The following is a 23,632-nucleotide window of genomic DNA, read 5'->3' on the forward strand; positions in this document are numbered from 1 at the left end:
ATTCGAAAAAAAAAAAAAAAATTAAAAAGGTGGGGTTTTAGGTGTCCTGCTTGGTACAGTGAAGCTGCTTTGAGAGATTTCCCTAAAAAAACAAAACCCATGAGTTTCTTCAGAAAAATTTCTCAAACCACACAACCTAAGAAAAAAAAATGAATTTCAGTTCTAGTTGCATTTTCACAAAAAGTATGAAACTTTTGACTGATAATAGTACACTCATTAGAAGAAAGACCTACGCTTGCTCACTAGAAAAATATATATACATTAGAGAGGAAAAAAAAAAAGACTTTCAGAAGCCACTAAAAGAATTAGGGCTTCTTGAAGCCACTCAAATATACAGCCAATCCCACTAAACTACCACCTCAAATATACACTCATCAAAACATAAAAATAAAGTTCATGACCTATGGGTACATTTGCAAGAAACGAAGAAGATGAAAATTTACCTTTGATCGTGATTTGGTAGTTGGACCCATTGTTGTCTGCGTCGTGGAGGGCCTGGGTCGAAATGCAACACCGGGGAAATTGCTCTTGGGTCTGAGATGAGCGATTTCAGGGGAAAATTCCTTCAAAGAGCTTTTGACCATCATTCGTTGGTGATTTGTGGAAGATGATAGGTTCATTTATAGGCCTGTGATGTGGGCTTGTGGAAATTGAAATTCCAAGGGTTGAGCGGATGGGTGAGGAAAACTTCTGAAGCGTATCGCACGGTAGATATGGGAATCAAAAAAGAACTAAGCAAAGTGAAGAGTTACAGCGCTCTGAAACGGGTGGGTGTTAGACCGGTGTACATTGATGGAGCATTTGGTTCCCACGTGATCAGCCTCCTCTGCTGCAGTAGAACTGGGCCTGAAGAGATGCATACGAATTTTAGGGATACTGTAAGGATACAAGGTTACATACGATTTTCTACCCAAAAAAAAAAAGAATATGGAAGATGGAAGCTTAGCAATCTCTGGCCGTTACAGAGGAAAGCTTGAAAATGGAAGATGAAATGGAAGAGGAAAGACGAAGGACATCAGGGAATGGAAGAGGAAAGCATTTGGAGTGAGGGCAATATGGTCTTTTAGCAATCTCTAGCCGTTGTAGCTTTTGGAAAAAGAGTGCCGTTGGTCATGTGGCTTTTTCAAGAAGCTGAAATTTGAAGAAACAGACGTGAGGGCAAAAATGAGAAAAAAAAAAAAAAAAAATTAGAAAAGCCTGCTTAGTGGGCTCATCGGGTGGGGGGAAAATTGTGTGCCCCAATTGGATCGAGCTTGTGCCGCATAGAAATCCTGTGGAACCCATTTCATGACCCGGGCCAAGTCCAAACAAAGGCCCAAGCCCATTAGAAAGCCTTCTTCCCCAACAAGAAACCAGACCTTTTGGTCTCTGCTTTCCATCGGAGTAAAACGCTCGCTCTTCAGCTCTCTCTATCTCACACTCGCACATATATCATTCAAAACGGTAAATCTCTCTCTCTCTCTCTCCTTGCAATAATAGGGAAAAAGCTCATTGCCTGAGCTTGATATCTGAGAGATCCGTTAGTCTCTCTCTGTTACTATATCTTTGCCATTGTTTTTTGTTGTTTTCAACAACTTCAGAAACTTCTTATACACTTTTCTGTTTGGTTCCTGAGAAATCGACGCGTTTGTTCACGTGCTCATCTGTTTGGTCAATTGTTTGTGTGAAACCGTTGAATTTAATCTCGTTCTGATACTGATCTAGGGTTTATCTCACGCAGATTCTAGGGTTTTTATCGAATTGCACCGGAAATGTTTCTCACAAGGTTAGCTACATTTGGTGCTACTATACATATAGGGTTTGTTTATTTTGTTTATTTTTCTTATATGTTTGGTTTTTGATTTCGTTTTATTTGGTTGTCGATTGGGTGTGTGAAGGACCGAGTATGACAGAGGAGTGAACACCTTCTCTCCAGAAGGGCGGTTGTTTCAGGTTGAGTATGCTATTGAGGCCATCAAGGTAATCCACTCTTCTTTTCTTTCACTGTCTGTTTGTTTCCTTGGAATATATATATATATATATATATATATATATATATATATATATATATTTTTTTTTTTTTTTTTTCTCTCTGACTGAGGAATAAAAAATAATAATGAGTGATAGGCATTAAAAAAAATCTATAGAGATAGTGTGGGTTCATCCAAAGTTTTTTTTTTTTTTTTTTTTTTTCTGGGAGCTATTTATTAGTGGGGACGAGATCAAGGTCTTGCTTATTCGTTCATTTATGTGTTTTTATTTTTATATCTTCTTATTTTGTTGTCAAATGGTTCTGATTGTAATTATAATTTGGGTGTTCATCGATTGATAGCTGGGTTCAACTGCAATTGGGTTGAAGACGAAAGAAGGAGTTGTGCTTGCAGTTGAGAAACGTATCACTTCTCCACTACTGGTTAGACTTTATCCTTTTGTGATCTCCATGTATTTGTTCTTGTGTTTACATTTATAGTTGCAATCAGTTCACTTTTAATTGTTCTGAACAGCATTTTATTTTTTTTAATTGTTTCTGATGGAAGAATTGCTGTGAAACTCACATTCCTTTTAGGCGGATGTTAAAAGTGGTCTGATGGTTTAGAGAGTCTGGAAAGTCATTGTATTCGCTCAATGTTAAAGAAGCCCTTTTCTAACTTTTAGACCGTTAAAGAAATTTCCTTTTTAGATGAAGTGCAAAGCTTCTGCTCTATATGATAATTAGTCGTGCTACCGTTAGATGTATGCTTCTGTATACAAAGCACACTACTAAAGGAATACAGGTCATAAGATACAAGCTGGTATAGCTTCTCTGTGTGCCTATAGATTGCAAATGTCTAGTAGGTCTTGATTGGTTTATATTTGATAAAAATCTAGTAGAAGCGAAAACAGATTGGTGGTTTTAACTAGACATATGTCCTTATGAGTTGAGACTTCAGTTTACAGTTCAATTTCCATCTAGGTGAAGTTGCTTAATGAACCTATCTTGATTTAGGAGTTTGTCTTTCCATTTGGTCCCACCATTTATAAAGCATTTTTTAATAAACACAAGCAAGGGGATCAAGATTGGTGGGTTGTGCTCAATTTAGATATTGATTATATTTAGAGGAATGCATTGCGGAGAGGCCTTTTAGGTTTGTTGGCATTGACCTTTAGTGGTAGATGTTGTTGATCACCGTTAGTTTTTTATGAGAACTACGAGGCTACGAATAAGTGTGTGTGTGTGTGCTCACTTTGCCAGATTGGAACCTAAGAGCTATCAAAAGCCAACCCTCCTTTACCATTGGGACAAAGCCTGTCACTATTTCTTTTATTAAGGATAACTTTATATGCATTTTGTGAAAGCATAGATTTTTTCAGATCAGTGTTATGATAATAACCCATTGATTTGTATTGCTATTAAGAGCTTAAGTTGTAAATGTCCCATCCTATTTGTTTTATTTAGGTATGACGAGGAATGCATGTGTGTGTGTTCTTTACCAGAGAACAACATCGTATTCTTTAAGTGGTGAAACTAACAGGAATACTAATGTATATATGTTAAGCATTATTAAGGAACTCACAAATTTAATGTGACAGTGAAAATTTATGGATCGACATTAGGATCAATAAAACTTGCAATCAGATTTAAATAGGATATTCTTTTCAAAATTCTATTCTAACCTAGCCTCTTGTTCATTTAAAAACTAAGAGTGGTACCATATGAATTTTGATTAGGAGATTTTTCTCTTGATGTAGATTAACCACACTTGCTAATGTTAGAAACATAGAGGGTTGTTACTTGGTCTGTTGGTCAAGACCTTATTTGTTTATATTTCTCTTTTAGGAACCCAGCAGTGTGGAGAAAATTATGGAAATTGATGACCATATTGGATGTGCCATGAGCGGATTGATTGCTGATGCTCGAACACTTGTTGAGCATGCACGGGTGGAAACTCAGGTACAGTTTTTGTTATCGATGTGCTAGTGGGATGCAATAGCTCTATGCCAATAGATTTATATTCTTTCTTTCTTTTTTTCAGAACCATAGGTTCTCCTATGGTGAGCCAATGACTGTGGAGTCTACGACTCAAGCTCTTTGTGATCTGGCCCTACGATTTGGCGAAGGTGATGAAGAATCCATGGTAATAAGCACTTAGCTTTGCATGATTTGAGTACTTATCAAAAAAAGCTTTGCATGATTTATGGTAATAACTGATTCACTTGTTTCTTATGTTATTGTGAAATATATGATACCAATGAAAAGAAAAAAAAAAAAAAAAAGCCGGCAGTTAGGCATTTTTAACAGTGCAACTGATAATTATACTGAGTATTTCTATATATAGCCCTTTTGTTTTCTTTCTTTTATTTGCTTGCTTTCAGTTCAAGATATACATGGTTTCATCTTGAACCTGATCTGTCCACATGTATATCCCAAATTGCAATGGCCTGAGTCATGCTTCCTTTATTATTTGTCCTGTATTTGGTGGAGCCTTACGCTTTTAATGATATCTTGATTACTTATAAAAAAAAATTATTTGTCCTCTATATTTCTTCTTCACTTGCTTTAAGTTGTTTCCATTTTTCCTGTCTCTTACTTCAACGTGAATATGACATATATAGATGTTAGCATTTTGGCTGTTCTAGCAGCCTGATTTCGCTTGTCCATACACTGTCTTTGTGTTTGCTGCCAGATTTTCTTACCTTGTTATGTCTATTCCAATTACATATTGGAGATCTTTCCGTGGTTTAAACTTTCTACCCTTTATTCATAGGGATTTGTTGGATGCTTTTAAATTGAGAGAGATTAGTTGTTAAAATCAGTATGGTATTATTTTTTTGCTTTAATTTAATTTAAATGACAATCTGCATTAAATACATACTAACTTTACGGAGGATTTTTCTTTTAGGGAGTTTCAACTGGGGAATGTTTTGCAAATAGCACCATAAAGCTCCTCTTGATGAGTAATTATGACTGAAAATTAATAGAAAAACTAAAGAATAAGAAAGACAACAAACTAACGTAGTCATGGAGTTGAATCCAATATTTTAAGTCAAAGCAGTGGTGTTATCTGACCAGGAAGTTGGCTGTAGGACTTATTACTCTTATTAAAGGCTAATTGCTTTCCTTTGCAATTAATTTCTGTTTTGTTATATAAGTTGTGGGTCCTCCCTGTTAATTGAAAAGTAATATCAGATGCTTCAATGCGTCAGATCATTTGCAAGTGCCTATTTTTAAGAACCTAAGACTGCTGCAAAATACATAGCCTACTTTCTTGGCTCTTCAAAATTTCGAATAGAAGAAAAGGAGATGATGCAGGTTGTGCAATATTATTATATCCCAATGTTAAGTTTGTTTGGTTTTTTTTTTTTTTTTTTTTTTTTTTTTTTTTTTTTTTTTTTTTTTTTTAAAGTAATCAAACTATCATTAAAAGAGAAAGGTACAATCCGGGTACACATGAAATATACAAGAGAAACACCTAACTAGAGTGAGAAGAAAAAAAATAAGGAAATCGTGAAAGCTTAAGCACCAAAGGAGATAAAACGCATATGTCCAAATATAAAGAGTATTGAAAAGACTTCAACTTTGCCAACGTCTTCTTATGGTCCTTGATACTTTTAGAAAAATGTTAGGGTTATCAAATTTTTTACCAAGAGATGGATACTAAGATGATGTGAAGCTTATTCATTGGAGAATCGGAGATGATTAAAACAATTAATAAAAAAAAAAATGCTATGGGTACCAATGAATAAGCTCCACATCATCTTGGTACCCATCTTTTAGTAAAAAATTCGGTACCTTTAGCATTTCTCAAACTTCTATCATTGCGTTCCCTCCAAAGACACCACAAGAGCCAAGAAGACATCATCTTCCACACAACAACACTCTAAGTGCCACCACCTGTCCACCAAGAAGCATACAAATCCACAACACTTCTAGGCATAACCCAAGAAAGCCCAAAACGACTGAAGAACGCGCTCAATAAGGCAAAAGCAACCTTCCAATGGAGAAGAAGATAGTCCACAAGCTCCATATTCCTCTTGTGCATGCAGCACTTGTCAACCATAATATGACATGATACTTCCCAAGATTGTCCATGGTAAGTATTTTCCCTAGGGTCGCCAACCAAGCAAAAAAAATCCACTCTCAATGAACCTTGGTCCACAAAATGCTCTTCAAAGGGAAAGGAATGCCATCATTACAATCAAGGACATTATAGAAGGAGCTAACAACGAACAACCCTTTTTTTGGAGGGGGCCCAACAAACCTTGTCTTCACCTTCCTGTCTTACTCTAACTTAATACAACAAATTGAAGAACGAGGCAAAGACATCCACTTCCCAATCCTGAGCCGCTCTAGCAAAACTTACGTCTCATTGATTGTAGCCACTAGAAAGCTCCAAGTGAGTCAACACACGATTTTAAAATGGTCCATACTTATCAAAAAAAAAAAAAAAGCTCCAAGTGAGCTTATAGAAGCATCCTTCGCACAAGCAATACCATATAAATTTGAAAATGCTTCCTTTAGGGCTTTGTCCTCACACTACAGATCATGCCAGAAACTAATCTTGACGCTATCTCTCACTTCAAATCTGGTGTGACTTGAAAACATCCCCCACCCCCTCCTGATATTCTTCCATAACCCAGCCTATACGACCCAAGAGGCTCATTAGAACACCACCCACCCCATGAACTGCCAAATTTAGAGTCTACCACAACTCTCCACCACGCTTCTCTCATGCACATTGCGCCATAGTGATTTTCCTAAGAGAGCACAATTAAACGATATTAAGTTCTGAACCCCCAGCTCTCCTTTAGAAATCGGAGAACAAATCTTGGACTAGCTTACCAAGTAAAATCTGAGCTCTTCGCCTATCCTGCCCCATAAGAAATTTTGATGAAGCTTCTCTATGTAGTTTGCAACACCCGCTAGAGATGAAAAAGGGACATGAAATATGTTGGCAAATTGGAAAGTGTGCTCTTTATGATAGTTTGTAACACCCGCTGGAGAGGAAAAAGGGGCATGAAAGATGTTGGCAAATTGGAAAGTGTGCTCTTTATTAGGGTAACGTTACCATCCTTAGACAAGTATGACTTCTTTCAATTGGCTAATTGACGCTATATCTTCTCAATAACATCGTCCCAAAAATACTTGGCCTTATAGGAGGCTCCCAACTAAATACCAAGATACTTCAAAGGCAGAGAAGAAACCTTGCAGCCCAGAATGCCCGCCAACCCATACACATTACCCACAAGAATTAATTTCGACTTAGCCATATTAATCTTCAAACCGGAGACAACTTTGAAGCATAAAAATAAAGCACGCAGAAGGCGATGGTAGTCAGGCTTAGCCCCACAAAAAACCAAAGTATCATACAAAAACAACATATGTTAGATGTCAACCACACCAGAGTGCTTAAACCTCATAGAAAAGCTTGGGAGAAATCCCTCATTAACAATAGTAGAAAGCATTCTACTCGATGCTTCCATCACAATAACAAAGAGAAAATGTGACAAAGGATCACACTGTCTCAACCTACAGGAGTTACTAAAGAAACCGGACATACAACCATTCACCAAGACAGAAAAGTGCATCGAAGAAATACAATGCAATATCCAAGAGCACCATTTATCCCTAAAACCACACCTCCTTAACGAGTAAAGTAAGGAATCTCAATTGACATTATCATAACCCTTCTCAATATCCAGTTTTCTGAGAACCCCTGACTAAAGCTCTCACTTCCTCCAACCCATCAAGAACACACAGCTCCTCCATAAGAGATTTTTTATGGGACTCCACATTGTCAAACACCTGCTCATTCTAGATTTTTGAATTTGCTTTCCAGGCCTTTAATTTACGAGCTAAAATGAAGATATGAGAGCATTGAAAGTGATAAGAAGACTACCATCACCTTCCGCCTTAAAATATTTTTGGAAAAAATGCAAAATCAGTCCATGTGATTTACTTGATTTACAAATAGCTCCCTATGGTATCAAAATAAACTCAGTCCCTGAGGTATTTCAAAAAACAATTTACTCCCTACAATCATATTTCGTCCGTTGATTTAATAGATTCAGATAGTGTGACTTTGACTTACATAGCACACGTGTCATAATTTTATTGACTATGATATGTCACATAATCGGAATTTGTTAATTCAGTGGACATAATTTGACTGTAGGGAATAAATTATTTTTTTGGTATACTTCTTTTTTTGATGAATAATAATACTTTTATTAAAAAAACGAAATTTCCTCGTACACGAAGAGTATACAAGTGAACCAAGAGAGCCAAAGTTCTAGCTGCTACTACAATCTCGAAAACAAATCAGATCTACCAATTTCCTTTAAGGAAAGTTAGGAACATGAACAATAGCCTAATCCAGAAGAGATCTCAGGAAGGAGGATTTAAGATGCACATTGGTCTCGCTATCCTCAAAGACTTGACGATTCATTTCTCTCTAAATACTCCATATCAAGAGGGCGGGAATAACTTTCCAGATAGCTTCTCTAGGATGTTTACGCCCAAGGAGACCCCAAAGTTGTTAAGACTAAGTTCCAGATGTCAACAGTATACTCACAATGAAGGAGGAGATGATTAATAGTTTCCTCATCCTTCTCACATAGGCAGCACCAGTTAGTAAGCTGTTCTCTATTTCTGTTCAAAGGGACTTTCTCTCTGGCTTCTCTGTGGGCTGTAGAAGCAATGGAGTTATTAATGTTTCTCACCTTTTATTCGCAGACGATACATTAGTTTTCTGCGAGGCTAGTCCTGGTCATCTTCTCTATCTTCGTATGTTATTACTGTTCTTTGAAGCTGTTTCAGGTTTGAAGATTAATTTGGATAAGTCAGTTTTGGTTCCTGTGGGTATTGTGGATAATATGGATGATCTTGCTGGCATTTTGGGTTGTGGAGTCTCTTCTCTTCCTTTAAAGTATCTTGGTCTTCCATTGGGGGCTCCTTTTAAGGCTAAGTCTTGCTGGGATGAGGTAGTTGGGAAGATCGAGAGACGTCTGGCTAGCTGGAAGCGATTGTATTTGTCGAAGGGTGGCAGAGTAACCCTGATAAAAAACACTCTCTCTAATCTTCCTACGTACTTTCTATCTCTACTCCCTATTCCTTCCAGTGTTGCTAGTCGTATAGAGAAGTTGTATCGAGATTTCTTGTGGGGTGGCATAGGTGAAGAATTTAAATTTCATCTGGTTAATTGGTCCAAGGTTTGTTCCCCTATTTCAAGTGGTGGCTTGGGCATCAGGAATTTGAGGCTTTTCAACAAGGCTCTTTTAGGGAAGTGGCTATGGCGCTATGTCCATGAGAGAGAGGCTTGGTGGAAATCTGTTGTGGATGCAAAGTATGGATCTACTCGGGATGGTTGGTGTTCTTTAGATCCCCCTGGGTCTCACGGAGTGGGGCTTTGGAAGAATATTAGGAAGGGATGGAGTTCGTTTTGTAACCATACCGACTCATGTTGGGAAATGGATCTAGGATCCGTTTTTGGGATGATGTGTGGTGTGGTGAGGTGCCTCTTAAGGAAGCTTTCCCAATTTTGTATGACATTGCGCGTGACAAGGATGCTCTTGTAGAAGACCATTTGGTTGTGGTGAGTGGGTCTTATCAGTGGGATGTTAGCTTTTTTCGAGCGGCCCACGACTGGGAGGTGGATGTTTTGGCCTCATTTTTCTCTTTGATGTACTCATCCAGAGTGAATTATGATGGGGAGGATAAGCTATGGTGGTCTCCTTCTCACAAAGGGAAATTTGATGTTAGATCTTTTTATAAGGCTCTTGCTTGCAAAGAGGCTATTCATTTTCCTTGGAAAAGTTTCTGGTGGACCAAGGTTCCTTTGAAAGTAGCTTTCTTTGCTTGGACGGCAGCGCATGGGAAGATCTTTACTTTGGACAATCTAAGGAAGAAGCGGGTCATAGTGATTGATAGATGCTGCATGTGCAAAATGAATGGGGAGTCAGTGGATCACCTTCTTCTCCATTGTGAGGTAGCACGCGCTCTGTGGATCGCCATCTTTAGTCGCTTCAGCCTGTCTTGGGTTATGCCTCTTCGGGTGGTAGATTTATTCGCTTGCTGGTGGACGGGTGGTCGCTCCTGGAGTGCTGTCGTGTGGAAGATGGTCCCTTGTTGCCTTATGTGGTGCTTATGGAGGGAACGCAATGATAGGCAGTTTGAGGACAAAGAAAGAACCATTGAGGATTTCATCTCCTTTTTCTTTCATTCTTTGTACTCTTGGTCTGCTGTGTTCCTCGCACCTTTAACGTTTAGTTTTAATGATTTTCTTGTATTGTTTTCTACTTCCTCTTAGATGTCTTTCTTATATACTTCCTGTGTACTTGATTGCGCTTTGCGCTTTTAATGATATTTCTCTTACTTATCAAAAAAAAGGATTCTACCCAAACTCGTAGCCAACAAGAAAGCAATGCGAGGAGGGGACTTCACCTTCCAAATGCTTTTCCAGGGGAATGAACTATGCTCACCTGAATGTAACATAGTATAGTAGCTCTTCACTGCAAAACCATGGTGTCTTGAAGGTGTCCAGACCATGCTATCCATTACTCCTGGAAAGGGGTTCACAGAGTATAAAAGAGTAAGAAAAGAATCCAGATATTCAATTTCCCAATCATGAACATCTCGAATGAAGTAAGATTCCAAAGGGTGTGGGGGCCTGGAGCGATTCATGTAATCTAACACCAAAGCCTCTTTGTTACGTGCTAAGGAAAAGAATTCAGGGAAATAACACTTTAGAGCACTATCACTGCACCAAATATCGTGCCAAAAGCGAATGCGAAGGCCATCTCCAACCTTATAGGAAACAAAATTGGAAAACGCTCCCCAATTTTTCCTAATATACCTCCAAAAACTCACCCCATAAGTACTTTGTGCTTCCTCTGAGCACCACCACCCTCTCTGGATCCCATATTTCAATACAATCACTTGCCTCAATAAATAATCTTGTTCATACCCGAACCTCAAAAGCCATTTACCAAGCAGGGATTTGTTAAACAGAGTAAGATTTTTGAAACCTAACCCTCTCGCAATTAGGGAGCAAACAGTCTTTCAGCTTACCAAATATAACTTGTGGCCCCCGCTTGGGCTGTCCCACTGAAAGTCCCTTTGAAAAAGCTCAAGTCTTCTGGTTGTGCCAGCGGGTAAAGGGAAGAGACACAAAGAATAAGTGGGAATACTTGAAAGCGTACTCTTGATGAGAGTAAGGCGCTCTTCCTTGGACAAGTAAATCTTCTTCCAACCTTTAAGTTCATTTCGGCATACTCCATGGACCTCTTAAGTTCATTTTGATACTACAGGGAGCTAGTTGTAAATGAGGTAAACCATAGGGACTAATTTTGCATTTTTTCCAAGATTTTTTGCCTCCTTGGTAACCATCACAATCAAGGAGAATGAGGAAGTAGTCTGAGCACAGTCTATGCAACATTTTTTGAAAAAGATCAAGAAACTTAGCTTCCCACGCCGGAGAAACAAGAAATCTGTCAATTCTTGTCCAAGGGGGGGAGTCCCTATTATTAGACCACGTAAAAGTCCTACAAGGGAAAGATCCATGAGGTCTAGCTCAAAAATACAATCAGAAAATTCCATCATAGCGGGACTAAAACGAGCTTCACACCCGATCTTTCGCTAGGAAAGCGGGTGACATTGAAATCTCCCCCAATGCATCACGACAAATTCCACCAACTAATCAAGTCAGTCAACTCCTCCCATAAGGACCTTCTAACACGATCAGAATTAGGCCCAAAAAACCCCCCGCAAAAGCCCAAGAGAAACCATCTTTGATATATATGAATGAGCAAGCTACAGTATACTCCCTAACACACTCTTCGATCTTCTCTACCACCCTCCTATCCCACAACCAAAATACACTGGAATCTCCTCTAGAAGGTGAGTAGCACCAATCCATATGTTGATACCCCCACAAGCTTTGCACAATGCTGCTGGAAATGAGCTCCAATTTAGACTCTTGCAAACAATTAATATCCGCCTTTCACTGTCTAAGAAGAGTTCTGACTCTCAAACGCTTATCACCCTCGTTCAACCCTCTTACATTCCAAGATAACAATTTGGGCTTCATAAAAATCCACTAGCAGCCCTCCCCTTGGCTCTATCGCGACTAGCACTGCCACTGTTCGTATCTAGTTAATAGAGCAAACTAACCTTCTTAATTCTCTATTTCCTTTTTTTTATTCAATGGCTGCAAACAAGGCCATTAGCTCCTCTTCAAAACTCTCGCACGAAAGCCCCATTAGCTCCTCTAGATTGTCTGCAGAACCTAGGCTGAAGGCAGAGACCCTGTTGTCCTCTTGTTAGAAACTACTAGATAAAATCTCAATGGAGTGAGCTCCTCGCCAGAGAACAAATCCACATCCAAACAAGGCTGGGAAACAAGAGCGTCACTTCTCCCCCTAACCCCCACATCACCCCCAACCCACTCATCAAAAGCAAGGCCTTTATCCTTTACTATGCACACACTGCCCCTATGCAACACCTCTTTGGAAAGAGGAGAAGAGGGGGAAAAAGAGTTGGAACTAGCACTGCCTCCCATAAAATTCAAGCCTATGTGCCTACCCAGATGAGGCAAAGACACTGGCTGGCTTACAAACACACTGGACTTGGCAACAGAGAGTCCAGGAGGAATGGGTATTGGCTCAGCTACATCACCGTCGAAATCTGAGGGGAGAGGAGGGTGGACTATGTTACATAGAGGGCTACTGCCCAGCTCAGACACCGCAACGACATCCCTTGGAGAAGGTTGTCCAGTCCTCTTGACATCTTCTACGGCTGCCAATGACTCAGTGAGACTATCAGAGAGCCACAAAACTTGGCAATACACCTTACCAAAGTTTCCACCATAAGCAACGAGCTAATATCGCCGATGGTTGGCAAAGACGCATCACTAGCAGACTGCTCCACACGTAGTAACGATGCCGGTGAAAGCTCACATCGGATCCTCCTACAAACCATTGGACTGGGAGGATTTGATACAATCTGATTCCAAGCTGAAAAGACCCGCAACCACAACCGGGTCTAAACTCGAGGAAAGGGCCTGCCCATCACGAGCTCTCCTAACCCACTTAAAGTGGGTTTCACATGAAACGCACGTTTCATTGTATGGGTGCCCATTATCTTTTTTAACTAGAGGGTGGGCTTTGTCTTTAGAGGAAAGGCCTTTAGAAGTAAAAGGTACATAATGGGCTTTCAAATCAGCATGCTTCTCATCCCTCAACCCAAAAGAACCCAAACCCTCATCCAATAAAACAAGCACCTGATCCAATTCCCCTTTTAAAAACTCTGGCTGACTTCTCAGAGATATTAGTTTCCCACTAACACACACTACTTCATCCCTACGTACAACCATGTTTCATGCTGCAAGGTGAAAGCAGGGACAAGACAAGTCCGCATCACCTTGAGCAGCAGAGAGGGTCTGAGCTCTCCTCATACCAAGCACTGTAGGGAGGACTGGTGTCGTAGAACAACACGGCGGCTGCCATGCCCTTCCTAACACCTTCGTGTAAGATGAAAAAGGGCCACCCATGCTAGTAGCCTACGAGCCACCAACGGGCTGCCGAGAAACTGTGCCCCCTGCTCCTACCACCGTGAGAAGATCGAAAGAGCCACCTAACGATAGTGATTTACTTGTAGTAGCGTGCGAACCGCCAATGGACCGTCGAGAAACCACGCCTATGCTACCACAGCCATGAGAATTATCAAAAAAGGCCACCGCCTTTCCCAGTTCTGCAGAAAAATACTCCACCCCCTCCCTTCTTGTCCCTCTGGCACAACAATGGAGCCTCTACAACCGCCACCCCTGTACACCTCCCCCAAAAAACGACCAGACCTATCGGAATGTCTTTGGACTATAAGAGCTCTACTCCCCTCCCTAGACGGTTTGAAGAACTCAGCCACCTCTGCCTTACAAACCAAATCCTCCACTGTGGAAGACAACCAAGCAACACTCACAGGATAACCCTCGGCCTCTTTCAACCATCCGAAGCAAAGAACCCCCCTTCTGATGTCGATAACTCATAGGTTTTGGACTCAACAAAAAACCCAACTCAAGAACCCCATCACAAGAAAAAACACAAGGGAAAAACTAACGTGTCCTACACACTCTACTCCAATGTCCAGTTTGTCTGTCTTGGAAATTTTGTTTCTTACCAAAACAAATTAGTATGCTGTGAAGTTTCCTGTTTGGGAAATGCCAAGGGTTGGACTGAATGACATCTACTCCTCCATGAGAAAGAGGTGAAGGTTGAAGTCAAGGTTTCAGTTCCATACAGGTGAATTGTATTTACTTTGTAGAAAAAAGAAAAGAAAAGAAAAGAAAACTCTGCCTGTTTAGGAAATCCTTGTAAAGAAGTTACATGTTCTCGCAGAAATTCACATTTCATACTTAAACTTCTGTAATCATTTTACTGTCACTCACCTTCAAGGACTCTTTGTATGGGATGCTGTGCTGTGTGCCAGATACCTTCATTCTTGAGAAAGAGACAACAGAACAATGTCCATAGAGTGCTGTTTGCTTCTATTGCATTTAAAATGTTTTTTCTTGTTTAAAATTGGATCCTCTTTGACTATTTGATATTAGATCCTAGATTTGTCATTCTTAAATGCTTTCTGATGTATGGTATTCTTTTGTGCAGTCTCGACCCTTTGGAGTTTCTCTTCTCATTGCTGGCCATGATGAGAACGGGCCCAGCCTGTGAGTATTAGTTTTCTTTGCATACTTTGCAAGTACAATGTTTGAATACTTTTTATGCCTAGCAAGAAAACTAAAATACATATTTTGCAAGTGCAGTTTTATTGTGTAAATGAAAGGTAGCATCATTATGCATACTTGATTATATATATTTATTCATGCTTTTTTTTTGATAAGTAATGAAATTTTTATTGAAAGCGTAAGGCGCCCCTCCGTACACTAGAAGTATACAACAGGAAGCACTTAGCTAGAATTCGAGAAGGAAGTAAGAAATTCAGCAAAGCTGATAGATAAAGGGTACAAAAAAGCCATCGACCAACCATACAAGGTATGGAGAAACAACTCTTTCACCTCCTCTAGGGAGTTTTCTACATTCTCAAAAGTCCTAAGATTTCTTTCTCTCCATATGCTCCAAAACAAGCAAATAGGCACCATTTTCCACGATGTAGCACTTCCTACTCTCCCCTTCTTCCACCAGCAAGCAGCCAGGTCAAGCACACTCCTAGGCATAACCCATGATATACCAAAGCGGGAAAAGATATTATTCCACAGAGCTGAGGCTAGATCGCAGTGCAAAAGAATATGATCCACTGATTCTCCATCCCGCTTGCAAAGACAGCATCTATTAACAATAATCATATTCCTCTTCCTAAGGTTGTCCAAGGTCAGAATTCTGCCTAAGGCTGCAGACCAAGTAAAGAACGCTGCCCTCGGGGGGGCCTGTGTCCGCCACACACACTTCCATGGGAACCAAGAATCTCCATCATCCATCATAGCCTCAAAAAATAACTTCACCCTGAATACACCTTTCTTGGACTTGACCCAGTTAAAACAATCTCCCCTCTCAGGATTCACCTTTGTAGAGCTCAGCACTTGGAAGAACTCGGCAAAAATCTCGACTTCCCAATCATGGGCATCTCTGATGAAGCTCACATTCCATTGTAAAGACCCGCCCAAACGCTCCAAATTGTCAGCCACTGACGCATCCTTCACCCGTGCAATGCCAAAAAGATCAGGGAACACATTTTTTAGAACCGCATCCCCACACCATAAGTCATGCCAGAATCTAATCCTGCTCCCATCCCCCACCTCATATCTAAGGAATCTAGAGAAGTTCTCCCAGCCTTTCCTTATATACTTCCACAGTCCTACTCCAAACCCCCCACCACCCTCTCGTGAGCACCACCCACCCCACAAACTTCCATATTTTGAGTCCACCGCGACTCTCCACCAAGCCTCTCTATCCATTCCGAAGCGCCATAACCACTTGCCTAGCAAGGCGCGATTGAATTTAACCAGTTTCCTGATGCCCAGCCCCCCATTTGAGATAGGAGTACACACCTTCTCCCAACTCACCAGATGGTATTTAAAACCTTCACCCAAACCACCCCACAGAAAATCGCGTTGCAATTTCTCAATGCGAGAAGCAACCCTCACCGGAATAGGGAAAAGAGACATGTAGTACGTAGGTAAGTTGGAGAGTGTGCTTTTGATCAATGTCACTCTCCCTCCCTTCGAGAGATAAACCCTTTTCCAACTCGCCAGCCGTTTTTCCACCTTTTCAATAACTCCATCCCAGATCCGAGTCGACTTGTAATGTGCCCCCAGTGGAAGACCCAGGTACATCACAGGCAGAGTAGCCACTCCACACTCTAAAATATCGGCTAAACTCCCCATATTATTAACGTTCCCCACTGGAATAATGCTGGATTTGGCCAGATTTACCTTAAGCCCCGAAACAGCCTCGAAAATAAGTAGGAGACCTCGCAAAGACCGCAACTTGGAAGGGCTAGCATCGCTGAAGATCAAAGTGTCATCTGCGAACAACAGGTGAGAGAAAGAAGCATTGCCCACTTTAAAACCATCCAACACACCCCCCCTCACTGCCGCCATAATCATACGACTCAAAGCCTCCATAACAAACACAAACAGAAGTGGAGACAGGGGATCTCCTTGCCTTAGACCTCGAGAGCTACTAAAAAATCCGTGAGGAGAACCATTGATAAGCACCGAAAACTTTGCAGTGGAGATGCACCGAGTTATCCACGAACACCATTTCTCCCCAAACCCACATCTCCTTAGCATATACACCAGGAAGTCCCAATTAACATGGTCATACGCTTTTTCTAAATCCAATTTGCATACTACTCCCGGCTCCCTTGACCTCAGACGGCTATCCAGGCATTCATTCGCGATGAGAATAGGATCAAGGATCTGCCTACCTTTGATGAAAGCACTCTGGGATTTGGTGATAATCTTGTCCATGACCGTCTTCAACCTGTTAGCCAAGACTTTAGCAATAATCTTGTAAATACCTCCTACTAGACTAATGGGCCGGAAGTCTTTGAGAGACTGGGCTCCTGGGATCTTCGGGATAAGAGCAATAAAAGAAGCGTTCACACTCTTCTCAAATACTTCCCTAGCATGAAACTCAGAGCAAACCTCCATAATATCCGATCTCACCATCTCCCAACAAGCTTGGAAGAAACCCATGGTGTAGCCATCCGGTCCCGGCGCTTTGTCACCCTTAAGCGCAAACACTACCTTTTTGACTTCCTCCTCTTCAAAAGCTCTCTCCATCCACCTTGCTTCTGATTCTGAAATGGCATCAAAAGCAAGATCATCCAACCGGGGCCTCCCGCTGTGCTTCTCAGAGAACAGGTCTTGATATAACTGAACCACATGCTCTCCTATCTCTGCCTGATTAGAAGAAATGGAGTCTCCAATCAACAAGGAGTCAATAGAGTTATACCTTCTGTTTGAATTTGCTATAGCATGGAAGAATTTTGTGCATTTATCACCTTCTTTCAACCATGTCACCCTGGACTTTTGCCTCCAACAAATCTCCTCCTGCAAAGAGCTTCTCTCTATCTCTCTAACAACCTCCATCTTCTTTTGCATTTCCCCCTCACCCAACGCCCTACTGCCTTCCACTATGTCAATCGCATGAAGCTCCGCAAGAAGCTTTCTCTTGTTTCTCTCCACATTACCAAAGGTCTCTGAATTCCACTTCTTCAGATTAGCTTTCAATGCCTTTAGTTTACAAGCAAGAACAAAACTGGGAGAGCCGTGAAACGAGAAGGAATCCCACCATTGTTTCACCAGTCCCACAAAACCGTCAACCTTAAGCCACATATTCTCGAACTTGAACGGCCTACTACTAGTAGCAGAAAGCGTACAGTCGAGGAGAATAGGAAAATGGTCAGAGAATAGTCGGGGGAGCCTTTTTTGGGTCACCTCAGGGAACCTAACTTCCCAATCAGAAGAGACAAGGAAACGATCGATTCTGGACCAAACAAGAGTATCACCAGCATTCGACCACGTGTGGGAACCCCCAACGAGCGGTAGATCCATTAGCCCCTGCTCAGAGATGAAATCACAAAAGTCCCTCATAGCGGTCACACTACCCTCTCCAGATCTTTCGCTGTTGAACCGAGTAATGTTGAAATCACCCCCAATACACCATGGCAAGCTCCACCAGCTCATAATCCCAGCCAACTCATCCCAAAGACCCCTCCGATCCCCCCTGCTGTTCGGACCATACACTCCCACGAAACCCCACTCAAAGCGGTCAAAGACATTCCTGAAAGATACTGCAAGAGTGAACCTCCCCATACAGACATCCACCTTTTCCACCACCCTCTTATCCCAAGCGATAAGGATACCTCCTGAGGCCCCGCTAGCGTCCACGCAACACCAATCCACATAGTTGCACCCCCACAGACTATGCATAAACTTCCTCGAGGGCTCCTTCACTTTTGTTTCTTGGAGACATATAAGATCCACCTTCCACCCTCTAAGCAAATTGCAAATCCTTAACCGTTTACGTCTATTATTTAGCCCCCTAACGTTCCAAGAGAGAATCTTCGGCTTCATGGCACCACTATTAGCCCCCTTGTCCTCCTCTTACCGCTGCCCAAACCGGACCCTTTACCATCATAGTTAACAGAGCTCTCTAGGTTCTTTATCTCCCTCTTCCCCTTCAACCGACCTATACCCATGCGTCGCTCCTCTTTATTCTCCTCTTCAATACAAGACAGGAAAGCTAGCAGCTGCAGTTTGTGCCCCACGTACGTCATCCCAATAATGGGATAAATCTCGTTGGCACTTTGCATCACCCAATCCGAGTACCCCATTCCGCCCAAATCTGGAGCGTAAGCATTTAGAGGAAGTCCCACGTCAACAGCCCCTCCCCCCTCCTTGCCAGCCACCAAACCGCCTAACCCGGGAATATGACAAACTGATGCTTCACCCACCAGTCCAACCCGCAGACCAGGGGACCCTGAGTCCACCCTTGGCCCCCCCAACCACTCACATCCTGCCCCTCCAGCACTACCGAAGCACGGCACACGCTCCATATTCCCCGACTGAAGCCCAAACACAGTCCCTGTGAGTTCCCGAGGCACCCCCTGCAATTCCAACGTCCTCAGCTGCGAGATTACCGGGACTTTCAGCAACTCTCGTCCATCCTCTATGCACAAAACACGGGGTTCACTACAGGTCCACTTCTCCTTTACCGAATCCGCCTTCCCCCCTACTTCACCGGACCCACCATTCGACTCTCCTTTTTTCTTCTCTCCCGAGTCATCCCTCTGCTCTTCCTCCGCCTCCCCTTGCTCTTCCGAATTGCACCGAAGCGAGATGCAGCTCTCCGTTTGCTTCACCTGCCCTTGGAGCTGTTCTCCACCTCCACCCAGAGTTGGTTGCGATATCGGGCACACCACGGCAGGCCACTGATGGCAATTCTGAGACCCAATCCCCCTCGCATCTGTCTCTGAACTCACCGGAGTCCTCACTGCTGCCTCCTTAACCGGCAAACAAGGCTGTCCGTCAATGAAATCCACAAAAACCGCCTCTGGAACCCCCTTAGACGAAGAGGCACCAGATGGTTCTGCGCCCCTACCCTGCACGTTGGTCTACACCAAACTCGCCTGGACCCTAGGGGGATGGGTCTCTGGGTTTCCCTTGGCCCTCCACACTGATGCCTGGTCTGGGCATATCAGAATACCCTTTCCTTTAGAAGCCCAAGCAGCCTTAGGTGCTACAAAATTCTTCACTTTGGGCTTTGAAAGGGAGATGTGCCGCGCCACTTTGAGACCCCCTACCCGAGCCCTACGGTCCTTCCCTCCCCCCTCAGTCCTCGCCAACCCCTTCAACCAATAGTCAATCTCCTCTCTCATCCTTACTAGTGACTCTCTGAGTGCACCCATATCGACATTCCCTTCATTGTGTCTGAGGCGTGCTGCCTTTTTTGTCGGTTCAGATGCCCCACGCGTGGTGTCAGACGTCCTTCCCAATGCACCATCGTGTCCTGCGCCCTCCGCTTGAGCGGTAACTGAGATCGGATCCGAATTCGTACCTGGGACTCCTACCCTCGTCTCCGGCACCGTCTTCACCTTCACACCATGCCGAGTGTCGGGAATCCTTGAGCGAGTACTCATTTCCTCGGGAAGCCTTGAGACCTCCCCTGAGTGGTGCTCTATTGCCATTCCTTCATACTTCGCCGGATTCAGAGCACCCTGCTTTCCCTCATAGCTTTCGTTGACCCATCTCGGCACTCTGGCTATCGGTCCAGACAACTCCCCAAACGGTTCTTCCAACGAAGTATCATTGTTTGCCAACACCTCAGCAAAGCTCCTTCTCCCTCTGCGCATGATGGGGACCTCCGCTCCATCCTCCCTACCTCTTGGTCCGTCTCTAAGATACTCAGAGACCAAGCATAATTCCTCCCGAAATCTTGACCACCCTTTACCGGTTCTGCCCTCCGGAATGAAAATCGCGTCCTTCCTCCGATTTCCAAAAAATTCTTCTACGACCAAGAATCCGCCATGCCGGTTGACATGAGTCTGCGCAATGATCCTCGGGTAGTCACGCCGAGACTGGTCCCAAAACACCCGAGACTCCGCCTCGCACACCACAGACTCGAACGATTTGATTCCAACCAATTAGGGTTTGCTACATGTATTATTTTACGTCACTCAACCTTATTTAGGGCAATGTCCCCATTTACCTCTCTACCAATCATGTTTTTCGTTATAACTTTTACCCGCATAACTTTTGACCTCCCTTTTGTGCTTTTTGTCTCTTCCACATCGATATAGACATCCTCTGGAGGTGCTTCTGCTCTGTTAAAAACTGTAACATCCGGCTTTAATGCTTTCATACTTATGTTCTCGCTCTTGCATCCCATGATATATTTGTTCTTCCAGTATATGTCAGTGCCCTTTTTTTTTTTGATAAGTAATAAGTTGGTCTTATTAAAAGCGTAAGGCGCCCCTCAATACACCGGCAGTATACAAGAGAACGCACCTAGCTAGAAAGTGAAAAACGAACAAGAAATTCATGAAAGGTAAACAACAACGGTGACACAAAAGCCACCGTCCAAAGATACAACGTATGAAAAAAAGAAGCTAAAATATCCTCCGAGGATCTCTCCAAATCCTCAAAACACCTATCATTTCTTTCCTTCCAAACACACCAGAGAATGCATGTCGGCACCATCTTCCAAATAACAGCACTCCTCGGCCTACCAGCCGTCCACCAACACGCAAACAAGTCAAGGACTCTCAGAGGCATAACCCAAGACAGACCAAAACGAGAAAAAATAGCACTCCACATAGCGTATGCAACATCGCAGTGAAGGAGAAGATGATCCACTGATTCCCCGCTTCTCTTGCACATGCAACATCTATCCACCACAATGACATGCCTCTTCCTGAGGTTATCCCCCGTTAGGATCTTGCCTAGAGCCACAGACCACGCGAAAAAAGCTGCCCGCGGAGGAGCTTGAGTCCGCCATACACTCTTCCAAGGAAAGTGACTTCTCACATCGCAAGCCAGAGAGCTAAAGAAAGACCCAACCTTGAACAAACCTTTTTTGGAAGGGATCCACCACAATTTGTCTTCATTACCTCTATTAAAACTGATCGAGTGCAATACCTGGAAAAACGCAGCAAAGGTTTCCACTTCCCAATCATGCGCTTCTCTGAAAAAGCACACGCTCCACTACCTCAGTGCCCTTTTTTGTACTCTTAGTTTCTTTTTTAATTTGATTATTTTTCTTGCTTTTGGTTGAGGGAGTTGGGGTGTGGGTGGCGGGAGAGAATTGGACACCAGACAACTGCTACTGCCAAAATGATTTGTAGAGACTCCCCGAACTAAAATTTAACCATTATGATGATTGTTAGGGTGATTTGTAGAATCACTCAATCACCCCTGTGGATGTGCATACTCAGGTGGTAGACTGACCACATTGTACCACTTGGACTGCTCAAATTCCCAATATATTCATATCAACATGACACAATGTGGCCATGAACCAATCTCTGAGTGTTCAATGTTTCAACATCATACCAATTAAGTGTGAAAATTGCATGATTAGTGTCGATGTTCTCTGTATCTGTAATCACATGTCATGCCATACCTGTTGCCTTTGTAATCTCAATCCCGTGGTTTAATTATTATTTTCTTTGCAAATTATCATCTATATGACGACACTATTCACCTTAGCTCCTTCCCTTCACATTCACTAGAAAAAAAAGGCCGGTTGTAGATTTCCATTTATAGTTTGTTCTTTGGGACACGAATGTGACAATTATATGCAATAGTGCCAGGATGTGCATATTCGTAGGTCACTTGTTCTGTTTTTCAGTTTTGAGTAACTGTTAAAATTGTTGCTGCTTATGCCATGTGTGCATATCCTGGTGTTTTCCTCGTTATTTGACCCCAGAAGAAAACTCTCTAATGCAGATACTATACTGATCCATCTGGCACTTTTTGGCAATGCAATGCAAAAGCTATTGGTTCGGGTTCAGAGGGTGCAGACAGCTCTCTGCAAGAGCAGTACAACAAGGTATCCTTTTGTATTTATATGTTCTCTCATTGCAATACAAGCAGTTCTCTTGTTCATGTGTGGATCCGCCTTCTGCAAGTGCAATATAATGAGTTATCTCTGCCTTCTTATATGTCCGCGTGTGCATGCTTTGTGTGCAAATAGTTTGTTCCACCTCTAGACGGCCAAATACATGCTAACTTTGTAAGTTAAGGGCCTAGACAAACTTGTCAACTTGTTAAAAAATCTTTGAGTACATGCTTCAATGATATAATCATTGAAGTGGTGCAATCTTATGTGAAGATGACATATTCCTTTTACTTTTGCTCTGTTGCTGTGCTGTCAACTTGAAAAGTTGAAGGGGGTGGGGTATTTGATATGGTAAATATTTGCAGGACATCACTCTTAAAGAAGCTGAAACCATTGCTCTTTCCATTTTGAGGCAGGTTATGGAAGAAAAGGTAAAAAAGAATTTCTTGGAATTGGAGATTAATGTTTTAGTCCATAGAAAATTGCTTAAAACTGTGTTGTTGAATGTTGATCCCAGGTGACTCCAAGTAATGTTGACATTGCAAAGGTGGCTCCAACATACCATCTATACACCCCTTCCGAGGTGGAGGCTGTCATTAATCGCCTATGATGAGTACACGCCCTTAGCTCCAACTTTCTGTTGAAATATTTGTGTTAAATTATTTTGGTGGAGGAAAAAGGATTGTATTTGTTTCTGCTTGGGATATTCTTCTATTCAGTAAAACCTTGCTGTAATGTGGTTGAAAAATTAAGACAGAATGGAAGCTTTTCATGGGAACAAAGAATAGAAAAACTTTTGAATTTAAATCTTGCAATGCATGGTTATTGAACTTGGACTTGTCCGATTTAGAGGCAGAGGCTGGTACTTGCCTCCTCCGGTGGACATTCTCATTTCTCAGCCTACCCAAACATTCCTTTTTTGCACTGATCCATGTGCAACTCGGTTAATGGTTCTGGATTTAGTATCTCAAAGCATTGCTCTGGTTTCATTAATATAACTGGGCATGGTTAGCACTTAGCGCTTCCGACTAAGGAGTATATTGTCTTCCCCGATTTGTATAAGGCCATGAGAGTTCCATCCAGGTTTACCAAGGTACCTAGT

The 23,632-nt window shown here is 42.2% G+C and overlaps 1 protein-coding gene across 1 annotated transcript; it reads left to right on the forward strand.

The window, feature by feature from the left end:
• The first annotated feature begins 1,331 nt into the window (after positions 1-1,331).
• Positions 1,332-23,337, forward strand: LOC133868555 (proteasome subunit alpha type-5). Its single transcript, XM_062305479.1, has 10 exons — positions 1,332-1,443; positions 1,721-1,765; positions 1,878-1,959; positions 2,312-2,392; positions 3,797-3,910; positions 3,993-4,094; positions 14,614-14,672; positions 22,419-22,521; positions 22,896-22,961; positions 23,048-23,337. Exons 2-10 carry the CDS (start codon positions 1,752-1,754, stop codon positions 23,138-23,140), a joined length of 714 nt encoding a protein of 237 aa, XP_062161463.1. The 5' UTR covers positions 1,332-1,443; positions 1,721-1,751; the 3' UTR covers positions 23,141-23,337.
• The last annotated feature ends 295 nt before the right edge of the window (positions 23,338-23,632 follow it).

Source organism: Alnus glutinosa, chromosome 5 (genome assembly GCF_958979055.1).
Source record: "Alnus glutinosa chromosome 5, dhAlnGlut1.1, whole genome shotgun sequence".
In the NCBI taxonomy this organism is placed as follows: domain Eukaryota; kingdom Viridiplantae; phylum Streptophyta; class Magnoliopsida; order Fagales; family Betulaceae; genus Alnus; species Alnus glutinosa.

Bases quoted from the DNA above. Each gene is read 5' to 3' on its own strand.
- LOC133868555 (XM_062305479.1), top strand. The intron at 1,960-2,311 runs GTAATCCACTCT...ATCGATTGATAG, and splicing joins ATGCTATTGAGGCCATCAAG to CTGGGTTCAACTGCAATTGG. The intron at 22,962-23,047 runs GTAAAAAAGAAT...TGTTGATCCCAG, and splicing joins GGCAGGTTATGGAAGAAAAG to GTGACTCCAAGTAATGTTGA.